Genomic DNA, 25,380 nt, shown 5'->3' on the forward strand with positions numbered 1-25,380 from the left:
CCTTGTCTGCCTCCCAGGCAGCTCATTAAGCTGGCGGAGACACGTCATATTGGTGTGGCCGCTGCTGTCCTGTCATTGTGGCAGGCTTGATGGCTGAGAGATGCATTGTCACGTCATCACACACTCAATCAGTTCTCCTGATGAAAAACAGCTATCTGAACTCTCACTACTAAGTGTTGGTGTTCTTTTTTTCTTCTAGCAATGCTCCCTCATCTCCCAAAGTTGACCTTGAGAAAAATTTGCTTTGATGTAATACAATTATTATAATGCTGGGACCAGAATAATGTCCTTGTTCCTGTTATTAGATTGCTTTTTCTCTCTGAATTCTCCCCTGTTGGTAACTTCCAAATTGGTTTATGGTCTTCATCAATATATAATGTTCATGTCTGCGGTGGAGTCCTCCAGTGGTGTGGTCCTATTTTATTTGCCCTATGCTGAGGCTTTCCCCATGAAACACAATACTGCAATTATACACTGAACAAAAATATGAATGCAAAACGCAACAATTTCTACGATTCTGCAGAGTTACAGTTCATATAAGGAAATTGAAATAAATTAATTAGGCCCTAATCTATGGATTTCACATTACTGGGAATACAGATATGCATCTGTTGGTCATAACTTAAAACAAGGTAGGGGCATGGATCAGAAAAGCAGTCAGTATCATCTCCTTTGCATAGAGTTTATCAGGCTGTTGATTGTGGCCTGTGGAATGCTGTCCCACTCCTCTTCAATGGCTGTGCGAAGTTGCTGGATATTGGCGGGAACTGGAACACGCTGTCTCACACGTCAATCTAGAGCATCCCAAACATGCTCAATGGGTGACGTGTGGTGAGTATGCAGACCATGGGAGAACTGTGACATTTTCAGCTTCCAGGAATTGTGTACAGATCCTTGCGACATGGGGCCATGCATTATCATGCTGAAACATGAGGTGATGGCGGCGAAAGAATGGCATGACAATGGGCCTCAGGAACTCGTCACGGTATCGCTGTGCATTCAAATTGCCAACAATAAAATGCAATTGTGTTCGATGTCTGTAGTATATGCCTGCCCATACCATAACCCCAATGCCACCATGGGGCACTCTGTTCCCAACATTGACATGAGTAATCCGCTCGCCCACACAACGCCATACACATGGTCTGCCATTTGTCCCTTACAATTGAAACCGGAATTCATCCATGAAGAGCACACTTCTCCAGCGTGCCAGTGGCCATCGAAGGTGAGCATTTGCCAACTGAATTCGGTTATGACGCCGAACTGCAGTCAGGTCAAGACCCTGGTGAGGACAACGAGCATGGAGATGAGCTTCCCTGAGACGGTTTCTGACAGTTTGTCCAAATACTCTAGAGAAAATTAACATTATTTCTTCTGGCAACAGCTCTGGTTGCCAATTGCACGCTCCCTCAGAACTTGAGACATCTATGGCATTGTGTTGTTTCCCCGGCACAAGGTACACCTGTGTAATGATCATGCTGTTTAATCATCTTCCTGATATGCCACACCTGTCAGATGGATGGATTATCTAGGCAAAGGAGAAATGCTCACTAACAGGGATGGTAACAAATTTACGCACAACATTTGTGAGAAATAAGCTTGTGTGCATATGGAACTTTTCTGGGATTTTTTATTTCAGTTCATGAAACATGGGACCAACATGTTACGTTTATATTTTTGATAATCCTCCTTTGATTAATAACAATACCTCCGGTTACACGATCTGCTGATTATGTTCTTTACAGACAAAAACCCTGCTTGAAACAAAGACCAAATAATTAAACCCAGTCATGTCCTGGAATCTCCCCTGAAGTCAAAACATTTGCTCATTGTTTTTACCTCCTCCTTAATGAATGATTTTTGCCTGTGGCTTGTCAAGAGATAAGCACACTTGTTCCTATTGGCAAAGCTTTAATGAAAGTTATTTAGCTTGCAGAGTCTGTCGGAGTCTGGCTTTTAAGTATGCGGCTTAGAACAGTCCTGATGGGAGTTTACACCCCCTCTAAACCAGACACAGATCAGTCCTGGCAGTGCAATTGTAAATCGTGCTGATTCCACAGTAAAGATGGTCCCTACGGAGAGAGGTTGATAGTGGATAGTGACCTGCCCATGGCAATATGATACTCTACAGATATGCAGAGAGGGCTGAGGCAGGAAGCAAGAAGCAACATTAGAAGAACCGGAGGAGTCTGCAAAAAATATACTACTTCTACTGTAAATGGAGAACAGTGGTAGCCTATTGCAGCTGCTAAAACTGATGTTTCTGCACCAGCATACATTCGTTTGTTTTGCCTACTTTTGTATTTGAAGTGTTCAAGGCTTTTCTATTCTGACAGGCAGCAGAGTCCTCTGACACAGATAGTATTTAACTGATCCCTTTTCTTGAGGAAAATGGCTGTTTTTCTGTTAGTGCAGCAGTTCTGGAATTCCCATCGCAATTTTCCTATCATCATGGTGTTCGTTCTGCACCAGCTGTCCTCTGGTCATTAAAGTCCCAGGCTGATGCTTCACAGGAATGTGGGGAAGTTTGCTCCCATCTGGTATTAGTAGGTGTCTGGAGGCCTCAGCTCTCATGTCGCTCTAATGGAGGCTTAATTGACTTATTGATCAGGAGGGCCCTGGCTGTAATTAATGGGCTGAGCTGCCATACAAGGCAGGGAGCGGTTCCTAGTCCTTCAGACTATAGTAGACGCAATCTTTACCAGCTACCACTCTGAGAGACAGAGGAGAGAGAGGCATAGCCGCTGGAAGTAGAGGTGCTAAGGGTGCTGCAGCACCCCCTGAAAAATATGAATAAAAAATATGAATTTAAAATATAAAATAACAATAATGACAAAAGTAGTGCACTGGGCCTTTAATAGTGGGGAGGTCAGCCGAGTTCCAAGGTGAACGGCAGCGTTTGTATTCTGACCTTTCTGTGTGATGGAGGTAAGAACAGGGAAGAGGACCTCGTCAATGATCAACTTGACTGCTTGACTGGCATTGAAAAGGAGATCATTGATATTGAATAGTTACTATTGATTGTTGATCACAATCATTAGCGTCCTCACCTCACATTTCCAATGTTGAAGTTCCTTTAGGAGATTCCACATAAAGATCCACTCTGGTGATAACTCAGGTTGGTGCAATTGAACATGCTAAAGTCAAGGAACCATTAGAGCTAAACTCTATACCATTTAAACACCCATCACTCCATTGTGTGATTGGCAGCAGCCTTAATCAGTGGGTGACATGGGTGCCAATAACCAATCACAGACAGCAAAGCTCCTCCTGTTGGAACCCATGTAGCACACTTTTCTTACTGAGTATATCATGTACAAGTATCATTACTGTGTTTTGTTTAACAGATTTTTTGTGCTTATATTTGTGGTGTGGTTTTCATTTAAGACCTTCTGTACTTTCAACTCCACACCTTTTTTTTTACCAGTTTTTGATCTGTTTGGCTTCCACTTCTTTTCTTTGGTGCGAATAAATAAAACCTAAAAAACACATTTGTCAGTCACTGGCATGTAGCTAGCTCAAGCCTGTCTACCTCTGAGCCCAGACATACAATATCAGTCAAAGGTTTGGACACACGTACTCATTCTAAGGTTTTTCTTTATTTGTACTGTTTTCTACATTGTAGAATAATAGTGAAGACATCAAAACTATGAAATAACATACCAAAAAAGTGTTTTTATATTTGAGATTCTTCAAAGTAGCCACCCTTTGCCATGATGACAGCTTTGCACACTCTTGGCATTCTCTCAACCAGCTTCATGAGGTAATCACCTGGAATGCATTTAAATTAACAGGTGTGCCTTGTTAAAGTTAATTTGTGGAATTTCTTTCCTTCATAATGTGTTTGAGCCAATCAGACAAAGGTAGGGGTGGTATACAGAAGATAGCCCTATTTGGTAAAAAAACAAGTCCATATTATGGCAAGAACAGTTCAAATAAGCAAAGAGAAACAACAGTCCATCACTACTTTAAGACAAGAACTTTGAAAGTTTCTTAAACTGCAGTTGCAAAAACCATCAACCGCTATGATGAAACTGGCTCTCATGAGTACCGCCACAGGAAAGGAAGACCCAGAGTTCTCTGCTGCAGAGGATAAGTTCATTAGAGTTAACTGGACCTCAGATTACAGCCCAAATAAGTGCTTCACTGAGTTCAAGTAACTTTGAACATCCCACGGAGCACCATTAAATCCATTATTAAAAAATGGAAAGAATAGGGCACCACAACAAACCTGCCAAGAGAGGGCCGCCCACCAAAACTCACGGACCAGGCAAGGAGGGCATTAATCAGAGAGGCAGCAAAGAGACCAAGGATAACCCTGAAGGAGCTGCAAAGCTCCACAGCGGAGATTGGAGTATCTGTCCATAGGACCACTTTAAGCCCTACACTCCACAGAGCTGGGCTTTACGACAGAGTGGCCAGAAAAAAATAAGCAAACATGTTTGGTGTTCGCCAAAAGGCATGTGGGAGACTCCCCAAACATATGGAAGAAAGTACTCTGGTCAATTGAGCTTTCAGCCATCAAGGAAAATGCTATGTCTGGCGCAAACCCAACACCTCTCATCACCCAAAGAGCATCATCCCCACAGTGAAGCATGGTGGTGGCAGTATCATGCTGTGGGGATGTTTTTCATCGGCAGGGACTGGGAAACTGGCCAGAATTGAAGGAATGATGGATGGCGCTAAATACAGGGAAATTCTTGAGGGAAACCTGTTTTAGTCTTCCATAGATTTGAGACAGGGATGGAGGTTCACCTTCCAGCAGGACAATGACCCAAAGCATACTGCTAAAGCAACACTTGAGTGATTTAAGGGGAAACATTTTTAAATGTCTTGGAATGGCCTAGTCAAAGCCCAGACCTCAATCCAATTGAGAATCTGTGGTATGACTTAACGATTGCTGTACACCAGTAGAACCCATCCAACTTGAAGGAGCTGAAGCAGTTTTGCCTTGAAGAATGGGCAAAAATCCCAGTGGCTAGATGTGCCAAGCTTATAGAGACATACCCCAAGTGACTTGCAGCTGTAATTGCTGCAAAAGGTGGCTCTACAAAGTATTGACTATAGAGGGGTAAATAGTTATGCACGCTCAAGTTTTCTGTTTTTTTGTCTTATTTGTTGTTTGTTTCAGAATAAAAATATTTTTAATCTTCAAATTGGTAGGCATTTTGTGTAAATCAAATTATACAAACCCCCCCCAAAATCCATTTTAATTCCAGGTTGTAAGGCAACAAAATAGGAAAAATGCCAAGGGGGTGAATACATTCACAAGCCAAGATTTTTGGTTCCAACCGCCATCTCTTTGTGAGATGCAGAGTAGGTGAACAGATTATCTCCCCATGTGTGGTTCCCACCGTGAAGCATGGAGGAGGAGGTGTGATGGTGCTTTGCTGGTGACACTGTCAGTGATTTATTTAGAATTCCAGGCACACTTAACCAGCATGGCTACCACAGCATTCTGCAGTGATATGCAATCCCATCTTGTTTGTGTTTAGTGGGACTATTTGTTTTTCAACAGGACAATGAACCAACTCCAGGCTTTGTAAGAGCTATTTTACCAAGAAGGAGAGTGATGGAGTGCTGCATCAGATGACCTGGCCACAAGAACCTGACCTCAACCCAACTGAGATGGTTTGGGATGAGTTGGACCACAGAGTGAAGGAAAAGTAGCCAACAAGTGCTCAGCATATTGCGAACTCCTTTAAGATTGTTGGAAAAGCATTCCAGGTGAAGCTGGTTGAGAGAATGCCAAGAGTGTGCAAAGCTGTCATCAAGGCAACGGGTGGCTACTTTGAAGAATCTAAAATATATTTTGAATGTAACTGTTTTGGTTAGTACAAGATTCCTTATGTGTTATTACATAGTTTTGATGACTACAATGTATAAAATAGTAAAAATTTAAGAAAAACCCTTGAATGAGTAGGTGTGTCCAAACTTTTGACTGGTACTGTAAATTAGATAGATACTGACCTAGACCATGTGGCAGGCAAAACATTTTATATAACATGTTAGTATTGAAATAGTAAATTACTTCTCATAATGCAGACTGGAGTAATGATAATTCTGGCAGGAATCAGCGCTAACCTTTAGGCCCTGTCCCGATGGAATGAATTGATGACAATCCCCCGCTGATTGGGTATTGATGAATGTTGCAGCAGTAATGCCTCTGCACAAATTGCCAACAGATTGAGACTTGGCTTGTCTCTTGTTTAAGTGGTGATGTTACATTAGGAAAGAAACAGTGAGTTGGGTATCTAGGATAAACTGTAAATTGAGTGACAATAATTATGCTAATGCTAACTGTTGGCAGATAAGCCTGACCACAGCCAATCTTACCATATGATGGTGTACCAGTGATTGTAGATTATATTATCAGATGTGTAGGCTTACAAAGTGCATGCTGAAATGGAGGCTAACATGGCACTTTCAAGAATAGGATTTTCTTTTAAGTGGGTTTTCTCCCTCCAAATCAGCCCTCTTCAACTAAGCTGTTACTATCATTTGTGTCAGAGCTGATTAGGCTACTTTTCCTTGAAACCAAACTTCCCCTTGATATTCCATCCCGTCACCTCCTATCTGCTTGTCTTCATGACAGATGAGATCCAGGTTCCATTGATTGGTTCAGTTATGTGACTGGCCGTCAGATTGAAACTAAAATATCTGGCATATAGCCAGACAGCCTCCGCACCAATACAGCTATCATAAAGCTGGCTGGACTTGTTTGCCAAGTTCTAAGCCCAACTCATTATCATTAATTCACAGTTCTGACTTTACAGGATCAAATGTGTCAAAAAAGTTATGGGCACTATGTTAATGTGAGGATCAGTTTGCAGTAGCCTATACAGTATGTAGGCTATATGAATCTGATATTGCCATTTGCTTGTTCCTTAGTTGAATTTCCATGTCAATCTTGGTCCTGGGGTACCTGGGGATCTGCAACATTTCTGAAGTCGCACTGTTTTCGCACTGTTGTGTCACACTGTTGTCTCATGGTGTCACACAATCCTCTGAGAGGCTTTTAACCAGCCTCTGGACAAAACCAAACCAGTATAACAAATTATTAATTCTAAACCAACACAACTTGAATGGAAATATCAGGGCCATGGAAAAATGGTACCATTTTCACTGTAAGTATCTTCTCTGGGCCATCAGCCAACATGAATACAGTCTGTCCTTCACTCTGGAAATGGGAAAGGAGTGAGCGTGTCCAACGAAAGACCATACATCCCAGAGTGCTTAGCCTTGATGTGCTGAGTATGTGCAGAGACTCATCCGGCTGACAGGACACACTGTCCTGGCCTGACTCACTGGCTCAGGGGACCTACACACTGTCATTTAAAGAGGAGGCACCGTACCGTAGTGAACAACACTGTGTGATGGGCATAGCGGTAGAAAGACAGTGATTAAGAAGACAGGAGCCAGGAGACTGAGGAACCAGACACTGTTTGGACTAGGTGGTGCGTTTGCCAGCACTTTGTTGCAGGTGTCAGAAATATGCACACCGAAGACACAGTGCAACATCAGGTGATGAGAGATCTTATATATATATATATATAGTAGTCTGGGGAATAGTTCAATGACACAAATGTTGTAAATTGTTGTGCTTGTAAATAAGTATGTTATATAATTATTAATTATTGAAAATTGTTTCAATAATTTATTTTAGGTTTGTTCCAATAGCTGCAGCAGTTCTATGGAACTTAACTGAATCAATTTAAAAGTCCTTGAACTCCATTTTAGGGGCAATCCTAATCTATCAATTCAATATCATGAATACAGATCGTTTGCTTAAGTTTGATCAATTTCACTGTGAATTAGTGTACCAATAAATTGATCCCACTTGAATGCTTGATAAATGAGGCTGATTTAAATTGGGTCGATTACTGCCTATATTGTTGATGTACAGTCAACCTTAGCAAAACTGTTACAGACCTCAGCATATACCATGCTTCGGTTTATTAGGAAGTTGTGTTGATCTTTCAAATGATGCCCCTAGGGTATGATCTCTTGTGTGTTGCTTTGAAACAACATGTATGTACTGTATGTTGGTGCTTTACTGTCACGACTTCCGCCGAAGTCGGCTCCTCTCCTTATTCGGGCGGCGTTCGGCGGTCGACGTCACCGGCTTTCTAGCCATCGCCGCTCCATTTTTTATTTATCTATTTGTTTTGTTTTGTTCCCTGCACACCTGGTTTTCATTCCCCAATCACACTACATGTATTTATTCCTCTGTTCCCCCTCATGTCTTTGTGTCAAATTTGACGCGCTAGACTGGTGTTTGTTTATTCCGTGTTTTGTCACGAAGTATGTTTATTTGTTTGAACATAATTATTGTGACTGTTTGCGCGTTTTGCACTTTTGCCGTTTAGCTGGAGGTTTTGACACAGTGGCGCCCGTCTGTTGGTTTCTCCTGCCTCAATAAAGTGTGCGCCTGTTCACAACTCAATGCTCTCCTGCACCTGACTCCGCTCCCAGTACGCACACCATTGACAATTACATAACATGTATACAAGAACATATATGAAGATTTTCCTGTGGGCTCACCCAACGGAGGGCCCTCCCTTTGTTCTTGGTACAACATAATTTCATATCCACTGGATCATTTAATTACTCTTCTTAATGTAATAACTTTTAAGTAGTATATCAAATAATGCCATATACTGCAATATCCATTGTTTGATAGATATACAGTACACCTCACTATTTCTTACTGTAGCTATCCCTCTACCTTAGGTGAAGTAAAGCTACTCTAATTCCGTTTCCTTTAACTTATTCCACCTCTCTTTGTTTTAGTTACACCTTTGGAGAGGTGCAAGATCTGAAGATTTCACTGTTAATGTTGGGTAGAGAAGCCATTTGTACTTGTTAAAGGGAACATTTTGAAAAATGTGATACCTTTTAAACATTATTCAGGAAGCGGATTTAGCACCAACCTTCAGAGACATAAAGAAACTCAGAGGTATTTATTTATAATTCAAGAAAGAGCATCTCTAAGATTGCACATACAGTGCCATCAATCAGATATCTTTCTTTAAAAAATTTGGTCCTCCAAAGAACTTGAAGTTTTCTTATCAAATCAATCTAACTGATTACACCGCTTTGGTGTGTCTTAACTGTATTTAACACATTCTCCACACTACTGTAAGTCCCCTGTGTGTAAAGTGTCTATATGTAAATGGTAAACACAGTTCTTACACCAATATGCATGAAGTGTCTGTTGTTTAGGAAATGTGTCAAACAATTATTCTAAATCCATTCCAATTCTTTCACCCTGGTGCCTTTGTCAGTGTTCATCATGAGTCTCAGCACCCACAGCAGTCTACCAGAGACATCATCAGGGCCCTTTTTCCCAAAATCATCTTAAGGCTAAGTTCATTGTTAGATAGGAGCAGCGTTGGGCCTCCCGAGAGGTGCAGTGGTCTAAGGTACTGCATTGCAGTGCTAGCTGTGCCACTAGAGATTCTGGATTCGAGTCCAGGCTCTGTCGCAGCTGGCCGCGACCGGGAGACCCACGGGGCGGCGCACAATTGGCCCAGCGTCGTCCGGGTTAGGGGAGGGTTTGGCCGGCAGCGATGTCCTTGTCCCATCGTGCACTAGCGACTCCTGTAACGGGCCGGACACAGTGCACGCTGACACGGTCGGCAGGTGTACGGTGTTTCCTCCAACACATTGGTGTGGCTGGCTTCTGGGTTAAGTGGGCATTGTGTCAAGAAGCAATGCGGCTTGGTTGGGTTCTGTTTCGGAGGACGCACGCCTCTCAACCTTCGCCTCTCCCGAGTCCGTACGGGAGTTGTAGCGATGAGACAAGACTGTAACTACCAATTGGATATCACGAAGTTGGGGAGAAAAAGGGGTAAGAAATACAAAAAAAAAGAATCAAAAAGATAGGAGCAGCGTTAAATCTGAGCTGTTTCCCAAAACCATCATTATAAACGCTTGTAATCTAACACCTGCCTCAGATCACCCGTAGAATAGCTAAGTGCATCGTTAGACTTTTTTTTTGCCCTCCCGCGTCACTTTAAACAAAGAAGATCTCCACTAAACATAGAATCACATGGTTTATAGAATCTGTGTCACTTATGATAACATTAAAACAAAGTTGACTACAGACAAAGTTGCCAGTGTCTTTGCAATTGATAAAAACGAGTGACATTGGCTATAAAAACATGCTTAAAATGGAAACCAAGATGACTGCATTTAAATATTAACTACAGAACGACTGATATGGATTTTTTATAGTCGATACCAATTTTTAGAGATCAAGGAGGTCGATGGCTGATATTTTAGGCCAAAAATCAATACCATGAAATGTTCAGTTATACAGCATTCTAACTACAATTATACTACAGTGTGCTGCAGTTATACTGCACTCTGACTGCAATCTTTTTTCGCAAGGGAATCGTATTGGCAATGTATCTCCATGCAGCAATTTTATCATGGAGGACCTGGTAGCAATCGGTGCTTTGGTCGAACACAGCAGGGAACCCCAAAAAATATATTCATAAAAATAGTAGTGTACTGGGCCTTTACTAATCTTGTATTAGCAGATCTACACTATATAGACTTCTGTAGCGCAGGCAACATTTTTTGGTGTGCCAAATCTGTGATTTTAGTGTGTTTTTATTGGGTAAGCAATAGAATAATCTGCCTCAATATTTGCAGCCATAGTGGGCTTATCGCTCTAGGAGCCGATCCGTGATCAGTATTGTGAAATAATGTTAAGTAAAGATTTGAAGAGAGAAAGTTGATCCGAGAGCAGTTACTCCCTATCTTTCGATCCTATCAGTATCAACATATGCTCCAACGACACAATTATCTCTGCATGGTGTTTTGGGAAACGCATGTGACATTGTAGGAAAGATGCATCTTTAAAATACTTGTCAACCTAAATTCCATCGCTATCGGAAAACCGGGCCCTGTTCTTTAACAAGTACCAAGCTGTTAGATGTCAAGAAGTGCTGTAGGCCTCGACTTTCCCTAATAAATTAGGAGGGAAGATCCTCTCACAAGGGTACAGATGGGAAATTGAGTGTAGTATATAGTTATACTCTGCTACTTGCTTGTCTGTACAACATTCCAAGTTTGATAAGAAATCCTCCTCTTCGATTAGATGTTCCTCAGAAAAAGATCAATCATTGTCTTTTTTTAATGGGAAAGTAAGGTGTGTTTACAAAGAAGTCACGATTGAAAAACCTGACTTTAGCTAAAGCCCACAGTAATATTTCCAATCTAAGTCAGTGTTGGCAGTTGCTTTTCCTGTTTTACCTTCTTGAACACTTATGTTTAACACAAGTGTATAACTACTTTTTCTTACACAGTTTAATATTTATATAATGTAATTTCCCCTGCCCTTTCCGTTACAAGTTGTATCTCTGGATGTGCGTGTGTTTGGTTTCTAGGTGTTCTGAAGGTGAGGCTGGTGAGCGATGACAGTTCTTCTGGTACAGGGAATGTGGTAGACCAACCTTGTGGGTGGGTAGAGGTTAAAACTGAGTGCTTAGAGATCTCTGGGACTTGATGAAGGAATGTTGTAGGTTACTGAACCCGCACAGACGAGGATTAAAACATGTATTTCTGATTTTTAGTTAATGCAATTATCTTGTTATAAATATGACCGACCCAAGGGAAGCACATTTAGATTGTAACTTCTATGAAACCAACCATAAACCCCTGATTGTCAGGCCCTGTCATTTTAGATCAGTACAACTCAACACTTGAAGTATATGCTGAAAGAAAGACAAATCTGGTTTGTTGGGGGCATAAGCTGTATAGCTGGATAGCTGTATACATGCTAAAGTGTTTAAGGGACAGCGTTTTCCAACTATTGTACTGTATGTAGGCTGAAGTCAATGGCTGAAGTCAACAGGCAAACGCTCCAGCTGTTCACCTATTCTGGAATAACATTTTCAGCGAGTACAAATGGAATGGAAAATGACTTATAGATACTTGGCTTGCCTCGAAACAATCTCTGGGAACAGCAGTGGCTTACAGATACTTGGCTTGCCTCTAAAAAATCTCTGGTCACAGCAGTGGCTTACAGATACTTGGCTTGCCCTCGAAACAATCTCTGGTCACAGCAGTGCCTGACAGATACTTGACTTGCCTCGAAAACAAGACTGGCTGTTCAAATGTTCATGAAACAATGCGACCACGCCATGGGGCTTCATTCTCTACAGAGGTTCTCCAATGTTTAGAGTCCACTTTAGTCAAATTATTCCAGGATATAAAAACATAACACTATATGAGGTCTGAGTGTTTTCCCTCTACCTGTGCTTTGGCATACCCCTTTCCTTTGAGAAGTATAAGGGCATGGTAGCTCTAAAATAGGAGTAGTCTAAAGCACTAAAATAGGAGTAATCATCATCGACTTAATTGGGCCCCTGACATTTGCCTGCCTTTTGCTTGTGTACAGTAAGACACAAATTTGACTATGGGGTGTCTCAAAAAATAAGTTGTGACTTGTCTAGACATTTACATTACCCTTTTCAATATTACAGTAATCTAATTAGTTAAAATGCTCTAAATAACTGATACCACAGAACCATGACTACCATTGGTAAAATAGTTTTAATTCACCTTACATAACATTCTGAAAGCGAGTTGACTAATTGCAGTGAATACTCACAAGTTGGGAAAATAACTATTACGGGCCAACTTTCCACTGCATCCTTCACCTCTAACATTTTCGCCTAATGTTTTAATCCTTGATGAAGAAACACCCTCTCTATTCAGCACGCATCTACAGTATGCCTCAGATCCCTGAATGTGAATGCACATCCAGGTTGACCTTCCTTTCAATTGGGTGTGTGACTGATGGGCACCCTGCCAGCTGAGATGTACCAGTCAGCCTTTTCACAGGGACTATAACTTTGAAGCTTTTAAAGCAGCAGCCACTTTGAGCAGGCCTGGGGCTTCACGCAAAGTCAGTCCAGCCTCTTGGTAGTGAGAGTAGGACCCAATGAGGTGTCTAATGTCTTTGTCGAAGATGTGGTCTGTTGCCTCAATCAAATATATTTTATAAAGCCCTTTTTACATCAGCAGTTGTCAAAAAGTGTTTTACAGATACCCAGCCTAAAACCCCAAAGAGCAAGCAATGCAGATGTAGAAGCACAGTGGCTAGAAGAAACTCCCCTAGAAGGCATGAACCAAGTAGAAATGTATTGTGTTCCGGTTCCTATAGCCAATTGGATACTTGTTTCATTAGGAGTAGCCTTTTGTGTTCAGAGATTGGAGTCCCTATATAATCCTCTATACTTATATTCATATTACTGGACATTGCTGTATGATACTTGGTAGTCATAAGGTGGGCAGTGCTGTTTGTACTCGGTGTTCTTGTTGGTGGTGATTGTTGTTTCTTGCTCAGTCTTACCGAAGTGGGTCTTATTGTTTAACAGGATGTTCACCGAGGAGGGCATGGCTGTTTTTCAGCAAGGGAGAAAGATTTTGGTAATTGAGGGTCTATTGACTCTGGCCCCCATCCAGAGACAGATATCTGGCTCAAGAGACACATATGAGTCTCAAGTGCACATACAATATGACCCCTCCCAGCAACACAAACATAATTCACATATATGTCCTACTGTGCCCACGGGGGTCCTATATGATCATGTGAGAGAAATGTATATGTACCTACAACTATAACTGTTTTTTGTTGTTGTATGACATCAAGTTCTTTTCGGTACTGAACTTTGTGATGCTACCCATTTAATGGCCCTTTGTGTTCTAGGGTAATTATGTTTGGTTTCCTTTACAGCAGTTAGAGATTGGGACACATTTGATATTGTTTTATTTACAGGCTTGATGTTTTGGAGTAATTAGGTCATGGTTGTAAATCAATGGCACATTAAACAATGTTTCAGTTGGAGTTATGATTTACCACTGTACAAAGTGCATTGGGTATACTTTTAATCGATACGGATAACATGAGAATATACTGTACATCAATGGATATTGTGTGATGTTATGATTCACTTTTTTTACCCTCCAAAGACACCCAAGTATGTAAAAACAGGACAAACATAATCCTAGCAATAAAATATACTATAAACTGACCAGGTCACTGGGGAAACTATAGCCTGGGGTTTTTGGAATATAAAGTGTCACTAGATTATACAGTATACGGCTATCCAATACTTTCTCATTATAAGTGAACGCCCCTCGGCAATAGCCTATATCAGGGCTCTCCAACCCTGTTCTTGGAGAGCTACCATGCTGTAGGTTTTCGCTCCAACCCTAATCTAGCTCATGTTATTCTAATAAATAGCTGGGTTATAAGCTGAATCAGGTTAGTTACAACTAGGGTTGGAGTGAAAACTTACAGGAGGGTAGCTCTCTGCGAACAGGGTTGGAGAGTCTTGGCCTACACTGTATATATAAGCAAACACACACAGAACAGGCTCCGGAGGAGATGGCTGTCGTTTTTCGGGCTCCTAACCAATTGTGCTATTGTGTGTGTTTTTTCGTGCAACTTATTTTGTACATAATGTTCCTGCCACCGGCTCTCATGACCTAAAATAGCTTCTGAATATCAGAACAGCTATTACTCACCTCATACTGGGCAAAGATTTTTTCTGTAACAAGTCGGACGTGAAGGATTTACTTCAGACACCGGACAAGGCCAAAATCCCCGTCATTAGCATGAAGAAGAGACGGAGATGTAGGGGACGTAGGTCGGGATGCCTTATAAGAATCCAACGGCGAGTGGGTAATCCGCCTCTACCATCTGTACTATTAGCCAACGTGCAATCATTGGATAATAAACTGGATGAGCTCCGATCAAGACTATCCTACCAACGGGATATTAAAAACTGTAATATCTTATGTTTCACCGAGACGTGGCTAAACGACGACATGGATAACATACAGCTGGCTGGGTTTTCTGTACATCGGCAAGATAGAACAGCTGCCCCCGATAAGACAAGGGGTGGTGGTCTGTGTCTATTTGTCAATAACAGCTGGTGCACAAAATGTAATATTAAGGAAGTCTCAAGGTTTTGCTCGCCTGAGGTAGAGTATCTCATGATAAGCTGTAGACCACACTATTTACCAAGAGAGTTTTCTTCAATATTTTTCGTAAGCTGTCCATATACCACAACAAACCGATGCTGGCACTAAGACCCAACTCAACGAGCTGTATAAAACCATAAGCAAACAAGAAAATACTCATCCAGAGGCGGCGCTCCTAGTGTCCGGGGACTTTAATGCACGGAAACTTAAATCCATTTTACCTCATTTCTACCAGCATGTTACATGTGCAACCAGAGGGAAAAAAACTCTAGACCACCTTTACTCTACACACAGAGACACGTACAAAGCTCTCCCTCCCCCTCCATTTGGCAAATCTGACTATAACTCTATCCTCCTGATTCCTGCTTACAAGCAAAAACTAAAGCAGGACGTACCAGTAACTCACCAAGTACGGAAGTGGTCAGATGCTGGAATATGTTTCGGGATTCTTCCGATGGCATTGAGCAGTACACCACATCAAATAAAATAAAGTAACATTTTATTGGTCACATACACGTGTTTAGCAGACGCTATTGCGGGTGTTGCGAAATAATTGTGTTTCTAGCTCCAACAGTGCAGTGATGTCTAACAAGTAATATCTAATAATTTCACAACAATACACACAACTCTAAAGTATAGGAATGGAATTAACAATATATAACAATCGGTCACTGGCTTCATCAATAAGTGCATTGATAACGTCATCCCCACAGTGACCATACGTACATACCTCAACCAGAAGCCATGGATTACAGGCAACATCTGCACTGAGCTAAAGGATAGAGCTGCCACTTTCAAGGAGCGGGGCTTTAACCCGGATGCTTATAAGAAATCCCGTTATGTCCTCCAACGAACCATCAAACAGGCAAAGCATCAATACAGGACTAAGATTGAATCCTACCACACCGGCTCAGACACTTGTCGGATGTGTTCATAGCTATTACGGACTACAAAGGGAAGCACAGCCGCAAGCTGCCCAGTGAAACAAGCCTACCAGACGAGCTAAATAACTTCTATGCATGCTTCAAGGCAAGCAACACTGAAGCATACATGAGAGCACCAGCTGTTCCGGACGACTGTGTGATCACGCTCTCCGTAGCCGATGTGAATAAGACCTTTAAACAGGTCAACATTCTCAAGGCCGCAGGGCCAGACGGATTACCAGGACGTGTACTCAAAGCATGCGCTGACCAACTGTCAAGTGTCTTCACTGACATTTTCAACCTGTACCTGACCGAGTCTGTAATACCAACATGTTTCAAGCAGACCACCATAGTCCCTGTGCCCAAAAACACCAAGGTAATCTGCCTAAATGACTACTGGCACCATAGTGCCCTTAAAGCTCATCACTAAGCTAAGGACCCTGGGACTAAAAACCTCCCTCTGCAACTGGATCCTGGACTTCCTGACGGGTCGCCCCCAGGTGGTAATGGTAGGTTAAAAAACATCTACCACGCTGATCCTCAACACGGGGGCCCCTCGGGGGTGTGTGTTCAGTCCCCTCCTGTGCTCCCTGTTCACCCATGACTGCATGGCCAAGCACGACTCCAATACCATCATTACGTTTTCCGATGACACAACAGTGGTAGGCCTGATCACCGACAACGATGAGACAGCCTATAGGGTGGAGGTCAGAGACCTGGCAGTGTGGTGGCAGGATAACAAGCTCTCCCTTAACGTTATCAAGACAAAGGAGATGATCGTGGACTACAGGAAAAGGAGTGCCGAGCACACCCCCATTCTCATCGACGGGGCTGTAGTGGAGCAGGTTGAGAGCTTCAAATTCCTTGGTGTCCACATCATCAACAAACTATCATGGTCCAAACACCCCAAGACAGCTGTGAAGAGGGCACGACAACACCTATTCCCCCTCAGGAGACTGAAGAGATTTGACATGGGTCCTCAGATCCTCAAAATAGTTCTACAGCTGCACCATCGAGAGCATCCTGACTGGTTGCATCACCGCCTAGTATGGCAACTACTCGGCCACCAACCGCAAGGCGCTACCGAGGGAAATGTGTACAGCCCAGTACATCACTGGGGCTAAGCTTCCTGACATCCAGGACCTCTATACCAGGCAGTGTCAGAGGAAGGCCCTAAACATTCCCAAAGACTCCAGCCACCCTAGTCATAGACTGCTCTCTCTGATACCGCACAGCAAGTGGTACCGGAGTGGCAAGTCTAGGTCCAAAAGGCATCTTAACTGCTTCTACCCCCTAGCCATAAGACTTCTGAGCATCTAATAAAATGGCTACCCCCAACCCCTCCCACCATTTTTACGCTGTTGCTACTCTGTTTATTATCTATGCAGTCACTTTACCTCTACCTACATGTACATATTACTTCAATTACCTTGACTAACCGGTACCCCCTGTATATATCCTCGTTACTGTTATTTTATTGTTGCTCTTTCATTTTCTTTATTTTAGTAAATACTTCTTAAAACCACATTGATGATTAAGGGCTTTTAAGTAAGCATTTCACTAAGGTCTACACCTGTTTTGGGCTCCCAAATGGCACAGCATCTCAGTGCTACATTTACATTTTAATAATTTAGCAGACACTCTTATCCAGAGCGACTTACAGTAGCGAATGCATACATTTCATACATTTTTTTCTGGTCCCCCGTGGGAATCGAACCCACAACCCTGGCGTTGCAAACACCATGCTCTACCAACTGAGCCACACGAGACATCTCTACAGATCCTGGTTCGATTCCAGGCTGTATCACATCCAGCTATGATTGGGAGTCCCATAGGGCGGCGCACAATTAGCCAAGCGTCTTCCGGGTTAGGGTTTGGCCGGGGTAGGCCGTCATTGTAAATAAGAATTTGTTCTTAATTGACTTGCCTAGTTAAATAAAGGTTAAATAAAATAAAAACCTGTTGTATTCGGCGTATGTGACAAATAAAATGTGATTTTATTTTATTTGATAAACACCCTTTAGTGGGTGGGTAGATAACGGTCTCTGTAATGTTTATATAATAACTTGGTAATTTACTATTAAATGAATTACAGCAACCACATTCGTTTGCTGCTTTCTATTGATTGTTATGTTTGAGTGGATCAGTCGCTAAATGCATGGTCTGTCACCATAAGTGTGTTTTCAAGTTTTCTTTAAGCCCCATGGCATTGAAGCATATGATTAACTTGATAGATCAGTAAAGGACATTTGAAATTCTGAGCAACCACATGTAAGTAGCGATTATAATTCTTGTATAAATTATATGAATTATAAATCCACAGTACATTTCCCAGTTCAAAGTCAGCATATCTTTCTATGGGCACATGTTGTTCATCAGATGGTGCCCTTTGAGGATCAGAGTGAATATACCTTAGCACTCTCGCATCATCAGTGGCACATTATTGATGACGTCAGACTCTGTCAGCCATATACAGTCAACAGAGCAAATGTACTGAGAGCACTGTTAGATCATTCCCAGTTGCACAGAGTATCTGAAACATGTTAGGGGTAACATTGACACTGAACATGCCATCTAAGCATAATTAGTAACAAGGGTGCACCATTAGCATACATAATATTGTTCACACAGTTTCCACTGGCATATTTACTTTAATAAAATTGCATTTGACTACATTAGACCTCAAGACATAGTTATTGATATACCCACAATTATTTTATTAGATGATCTGTCTGAGTGAGACTAATAAATACAGTGTTGTGATGATATTCTGTATACAATGCAGATTTTCTGCCATTACAATATCACGTTCTCAGGCTTAGCCAAGGTCCAAGTGTCCCATGTGATTTGGACAAGCCCCGAGCAGTACTTTCTCATAAATGATTGATTTAGGGCAAAATCAAACTGTTTTCAGTAGATCACTCTACCACCAGCCCTGCCCTCCCTGTAACTACTTTGTTCTCCCTTTTCCCATCATTATCCTTCCAACCAAGGGTCACCTTTCACCATATGGATCCATTTGGATGCAGCCTAAATATGTCAAGTTAGTGGCTATAAATACCAGGTTGGAATTAAAAGGCCTCATCAGTGGGTTCCCTCTTGGCTTCTCTTCTCCATTTGGTAGAGCCTGAACATGTGGCCATGCACAGTATATACATGTTTGTGTAAAATTCCCCTCGTAACACGCTGCTATCATTTATGATTTGCTGTGTGGTGCAATACATCAGGCTATGTGAGTGCAAGGTTGGGGCACTTCGACCATCTCTAGGCGAAATAAAAAATAAACAGTCAATGTGTTTCTTCTCTTTTGCAGTCTCAGCAGAAATGCATCGTAATCTTTGCTTTGGTGTGCTGTTTCGCTGTCCTGGTGGCCTTGATCTTCTCGGCGGTGGATGTCTGGGGAGAGGATGAAGACGGTATAACAGAAGAGAACTGTAACAAGAACTGCAGGTGAGATATCTTCCAGCCATCACAATCTCTCAATTTCGAGATTATATTCATTTGCCTCTCCCTATACACTATAATAACACTGTCAATCAAGTATGTTATTTCAGCTGGATACATAAATACACTATACATACAAAAGTATGTGGACACCTCTTCAAATTTGTCGATTTGGCTGTTTCAGCCACACCAGTTGCAGGTGTATAAAATCGAGCACACAGCCATGCAATCTCCACAAACAAACATTGGCAGTAGAATGGCATTATTGAAGAGCTCCGTAAATTTCAACTTGGCACCGTCATAGGATGCCACCTTTCCAACAAGTCATTTCGTCAAATTTCTGCCCTGCTAGTCAACCGGAAGTGCTGTAATGGTGAATTGGAAACATCTAGAAGCAACAACGGCTCAGCCGCGTAGTGGTAGCCCACACAAGCTCACAGAACGGGACCGCCGAGGGCAGAAGCGCGTAGCACGTAAAAATCGTCTGTCCTCGGTTGCAAGACTTACTATCGAGTTCCAAACTGCCTCTGAAAGCAACATCAACACAAGAACTGTTCGTTGGCAGCTTCATGAAATGGGTTTCACACACAAGCCTAAGATCACTATGCGCAATGCCAAGCGTCGACTGGAGTGGGGTAAAGCTTGCTGCCATTGGACTCCGGAGCAGTGGAAACACGTTCTCTGGAGTGATTAATCACACTTCACCATCTGGCAGTCCGACGGACAAATCTGGATTTGGCGGATGCCAGGAGAATGCTTCCTGCCCCAATGCATAGTGCTAACTTTAATGTTTGGTGGAGGAGGAATAATGGTCTGGGGCTGTTTTTCATGGTTCGGGCTAGGCCACTTAGTTCCAGTGAAGAGAAATCTTTGTTTCAGCAGGACAATGCCCCTGTGCACAAAGTGAGGTCCATACAGAAATGGTTTGTCAAGATCAGTGTGGAAGAACTTGACTGGTCTGCAGAGAGCCCTGACCTCAACTCCATTGAACACCTTTGGGATTAATTGGAACGCCGACTGCGTGCCAGGCCTAATCGCTCAAAATTAGCCCCCGACCTCATTAATATTCTTGTGGCTGAATGGAACAAGTCCCCGCAGCAATGTTCCAACATTTAGTGGAAAGCCTTCCCAGAAGCTTAGAGGCTGTTATAGCAACAAAGGGGGGACCAACTCCAAAGTAATGACCATGATTTTGGAATGAGATGTTCGACGAGCAGGTTTCCACATGCTTTTGGTCATGTAGTGTACACTGTTCCCTTTGAATGCATTCCATTGCTAGCCCATCAACATGATACCGGCAATCAGGCTTGTGTGTATTTCAGCCAGATAAAAGAGTATAGGGAATGAATCCTCCAATTTCATGGTGCATGTAGCCATGTCTTCCTCTGCAGATTCATTTGAGGCAGGCAGGCACATGGTTGATTATTACTCTATTGGACTCTACTCTCTGTTCCATTAGTAAATCATCTGACTGTGTGCACTGGCTCAGGTTGCTTGTTACCAGAATATCTCTCCCTCTCCAGACATTTATCTGCGCCCTCAAGAGCAATCTGTCCGACATCTCTCTCCTCAATGAGGGTAGAAAATGTAATTCCAACTTCTAAAGTTGAAATTGATTCTTATTACTCTGTGAGGCCCCTGGGACTTGGAGACAAGAGAGAGAGGCATTTGTTCACACATCACCAAAAATATACATTTATTGTCCTGGCATCATCAAAGGGCCAGGGTGGTACAGTCATTTCTCGCCACTAAGTCAAATAGAAATGCTCCTCCTGCGCTGATGCGTCTTAGCAGTGTGCCTAAATCACTAAACCACAGTGTTTGTTTCTGTTACGCAGATTTCCTTTAATCAGGATGCTCTCTAGAGTGGGATGAATCATGCTTGGTAAGCAAATACTCACTTCTGAAACGAGATGGCATTCTATTGGACTGCATAGATGACAGGGCACATCTGAAAGCATTGTATGAGGAATCATTTATCTTGAGCCATGGATTTGATTGTTTGAGGAACAGGAAAATCCAAAGTGCTCATTCAGTTAGAGTGGACCTAGCTTAGTCCGCTAAGTCAGTCAGGTGTAGATAAAATCAATGACTTCTATCTCAAAATCCGGCATATGTAATTGTTTATGTCTCATAGGCCTCACAGACCTTTGTGAGGCAGGGATCAAAGGCCATGTTTACATAGGCCATGTAAACAGAATATTTTATCAAATGAAAATCTTGTGTGCAGATCCGAAAGCATAAACTACTGTGCTGCGTCAGACATTTTCACAGCTCAGGCTGCAGTGTCAGAGATAAGCTCAGAATGATCAACATACTGTAGTGTTGCTTTCGTCCTTATGACTCTTTGCAAGCTGTCAGTATTTGGAGCCACTGTTGATCGTGGCTACATCTCCATGCTGTCAACTTGGGCTAATTTAGGACGTCTTGCAATGCCTGATCCCATTGGCTCCAGTCTTAGCATCAATTGCCTGGGATTGTGAATGGCATGATGTTTAGAATGATTGGGGTTCTCTTAAAGATCAAATGTTGCTATGCCATGGTAGAGCTTAGTGAACGTAATATACTGTAAGCAGTATGGGGGCTGATAGCATCTCTGTAGATCTCTTTCTCTTGTAACAGTTACTTTTGCATGTGCTGATGTACTTTTCATACATATACTGTTTAAGCTCTTTTATTTCAGAAAATATGGCTTGAATGAGTAATGTCAAATTGTCAACCTATACCCAATTGTCAAACTGTGCACACTGCAATACAAGGTGTATCAAACCATTCGTGCCTAACATCAACTAATGCATTATAATGATGATATTCTACCTTACCACTTTAGGTTCATCGAAAGATTTCTTTGATGACAACATTATAGATAGCCACTAAGATGTGATCCTATTGTGCATTCCTCTATATGTCTAATTGCTGGTATTGAATGTCTGTTGACGAGGTACATATTGATCCAAAGCTGTGTAGTGGCAGGCTTGAAACCAAATACTGTAGTTTCCAGATGGTGATGGATCTAGAAAATCCTTACACTGGTATTATTTTACTGGAAGACCTTTGATGAGAATATATATATGAAATCCACTGCTCCTGATACAAAAGTATAGTTATCCAACTGCAGTAAGACCTTTATTGTGATAACATAATGTGTTTGAATCTTATTTAAAAATGTTATTCTGGCTGTTGGGAGAGGAGCAACGGTTCATGGGCAATGTTCCCTCTAAGCTGCGTGGGCGCATAGCTCCCCGGGACTGCCGCGCAGAAGAAACATCAACCCGCGCAGAGAAGTACAGTTGAACTTTACTCAACTTTCTAGTTTTCCCCTTTAGTTAACACTATCAATGTTTCCCTATACTGTGGGAATTGTGATCGAATCAACACAATATTAGCCACTTTCAATGCAACATCCCGAAACAAAACAAATTATGCAAGACTCAGTATACAAAACTAACTATTCAAGAGATTTTCTTGTAGGTAGAGAGCATTGGAGTAAGGTTCAATTGCATTGACAAGCAAGACTCAGGCCCATACTCTACACAGACCGGTGCGGCATAACCAATCAGAGCTGCAGTAGACCTACAGTATATGCAAATTGACCCTTGCCATATATGGATCTGTGCCATTAACTTTGAACTGGACTATGTTTGCAGCATGAGTGGCTGCGAGTAGATGCACTAGTTTTGAGATCAAAGCGAGAGCTGCATGTAGCCACATGAGCACATTTGTTCATATTCTTTTCTAGTGGGTGAGTTATTAGCCCAGTTATAACTCATTTCTAGTCATCAATGGGGGAGTGGTTACTTCCTACAAGAGCACAAAATGTGTGCATTTCCAGCCATATTTGAAAAGCGAGTCAGGTAAAGAGCTTTTTTTGTCTTAAAGGGGCAGTGTTGTATTTTGAGACGGTCTTGAATAAGCTAAGTAGCCAATAGGCAGAGGGTAACACAATTTGTCTGATTCTCTATAGTAAAGGTGTGCAGTGGTGTAAAGTAATTAAGTAAAAATACTTTAATGTGCTACTTAAGTAGTTTTGGGGGGTATCTGTACTTAACTATTTATAGTTTTACCAGCTTTTACTTCACTACATTCCTAAAGAAAATAATGTACTTTTTACTCCATAAATTTTCCCTGACACCCAAAAGTACTCTTTGCATTTTGACAGGAAAATGGTCCAATTCACAACTTCCCTGGTTGTCTCTACTGCTTCTGATCTGGAGGACTCACTAAACACAAATGCTTTGTTTGTAAATTATGTCTGAGTGTGCCCCTGGCTATCCGTCAAAGAAAAATGGTGCCGTCTGCTTTGCTTAATATAAGGAATTAGAACTGGTTTATACTTTTATTTTTACTTTTGGTACTTAAGCACATTTTAGAAATTCCATTTAAGTATATTTAAAACCAAATATTTTTTTACTTTTATTCAAGTAGTATTTTACTGGATGACTTTCACTTTTACTTGAGTCATTTTCTATTAAGGTATCTTTACTTTTACTCAAGTATGACAATTAAGTACCTTTTCCACCACTGATGGTATGGTAATAATAATAAATTGTATTTTGTAAAGTGGTTTCTTGTATCAATGTTTTTTCCAGTCTCATTGAATGTAGATCTACATTGAACACCACACATTGGCTACTACTGTAGGCTGAATGATAGAAAAAGCTATTTCCATGTTAAAATGTTATGAGATGCATTTTCTCCATTGTTTTTGGTGGTAAGCCACTCTGACCGGCCTACATTATGATCAAATAGCCACAGTAGCCTGCTCAGCCACTGTTATAAATGTAACTTAAAGCATGTACAGCTTCAGTTTTCACAGTAAATGTGCACCAGAAGTTCCACCGAATTTTCACAATGTTCAAGTTTGCGCTCAGCAGACCTGAAATTTGCTCAGTGCCCCAAAAGATTTGAGTGTAAGGGTTACGGAACTGGTGGCAGTGAAGTCAGATGCAGGAGAGCAGAAATAGGTAATAGCAGGAGCAGTTTAATTTCAAAACCAACGGCAATTAAAAAGGAACCTACATGGGTACAAAACCCGACACGCACCAGTAACATAGTGCACAAGCACTTACAAACAAACAATTCCACACAAGGACATGGGGGGAACCGAGGGTTAAATACACAACACTTAATGAGGGAAATGGAAACCAGGTGTGTAGGAAAACAAGACAAGACAAATGGCCGGCCGGTCCTAGCAGTAAGACCTCAGAAACCTACCCACATCCTGGTTTACTCTCTCCACCTGCCCGTTACTCTCGGGGTGAAAACCCGGGGTAAGGCTGATCGAGACCCCCAGACGTTCCATGAATGCCCTCCAGACCCTCGAAGTGAACTGGGGACCCCGATCAGACACTATGTCCTCAGGCACGCCGTAGTGCCGGAAGACGTGTGTAAACAGAGCCTCCGCAGTCTGTAGGGCCGTAGGGAGACCGGGCAGCGGGAGGAGACAGCAGGACTTAGAGAAACGATCCACAACGACCAGGATCGTCGTGTTTCCCTGTGATGGGCGAGATCGGTCAGGAAATTGATCGACAGGTGTGACCATGGCTGCTGTGGAACGGGTAAGGGGTGTAGCTTACCTCTGGGCAGGTGCCTAGGAGCCTTACACTGGGCGCACACCGAGCAGAAGGAAACATAAACCCTCACATCCTTAGACAAAGTTGGCCACCAGTACTTCCCACTCAGCCAGCGTACCGTCTGACCGATGCCTGGATGACCAGAGGAGGGTGACGTGTGGGCCCAATAGATCAGCCGGTCACGGACAGCAGACAGAACGTACAGACGCCCAGCGGGACACTGGAGGGGAGTGGGCTCTGCACGCAACATCTGCTCAATGTTCGCGTCCAGCTCCCACATTACCGGCACCACCAGGCAGGAGGACGGGAGTATGGGGGTGGGATCCATGGGCCGCTCCTCTGTGTCATACAGCAGGGACAGTGCGTCTGCCTTCACATTCTGGGAACCTGGTCTGTAAGAAAGATTGAAAACAAAACGGGTGAAAAACATAGCC

At 42.3% G+C, this 25,380-nt stretch overlaps 1 protein-coding gene across 2 annotated transcripts in view; it reads left to right on the forward strand.

Annotated features, from left to right (window-relative positions):
* LOC115153303 (inactive phospholipase D5) overlaps positions 1-25,380 on the forward strand; it is a 95,161-nt gene that overhangs the window by 42,825 nt on the left and 26,956 nt on the right. For both annotated transcript variants that reach the window (XM_029698597.1, XM_029698598.1), the window contains one exon: positions 19,243-19,379. In XM_029698597.1, coding sequence (XP_029554457.1) covers positions 19,243-19,379 — 137 coding nt within the window. The remainder of the gene's footprint in view (positions 1-19,242; positions 19,380-25,380) is intronic.

This window comes from Salmo trutta, chromosome 18 (assembly GCF_901001165.1).
Source record: "Salmo trutta chromosome 18, fSalTru1.1, whole genome shotgun sequence".
Lineage (NCBI taxonomy): Eukaryota > Metazoa > Chordata > Actinopteri > Salmoniformes > Salmonidae > Salmo > Salmo trutta.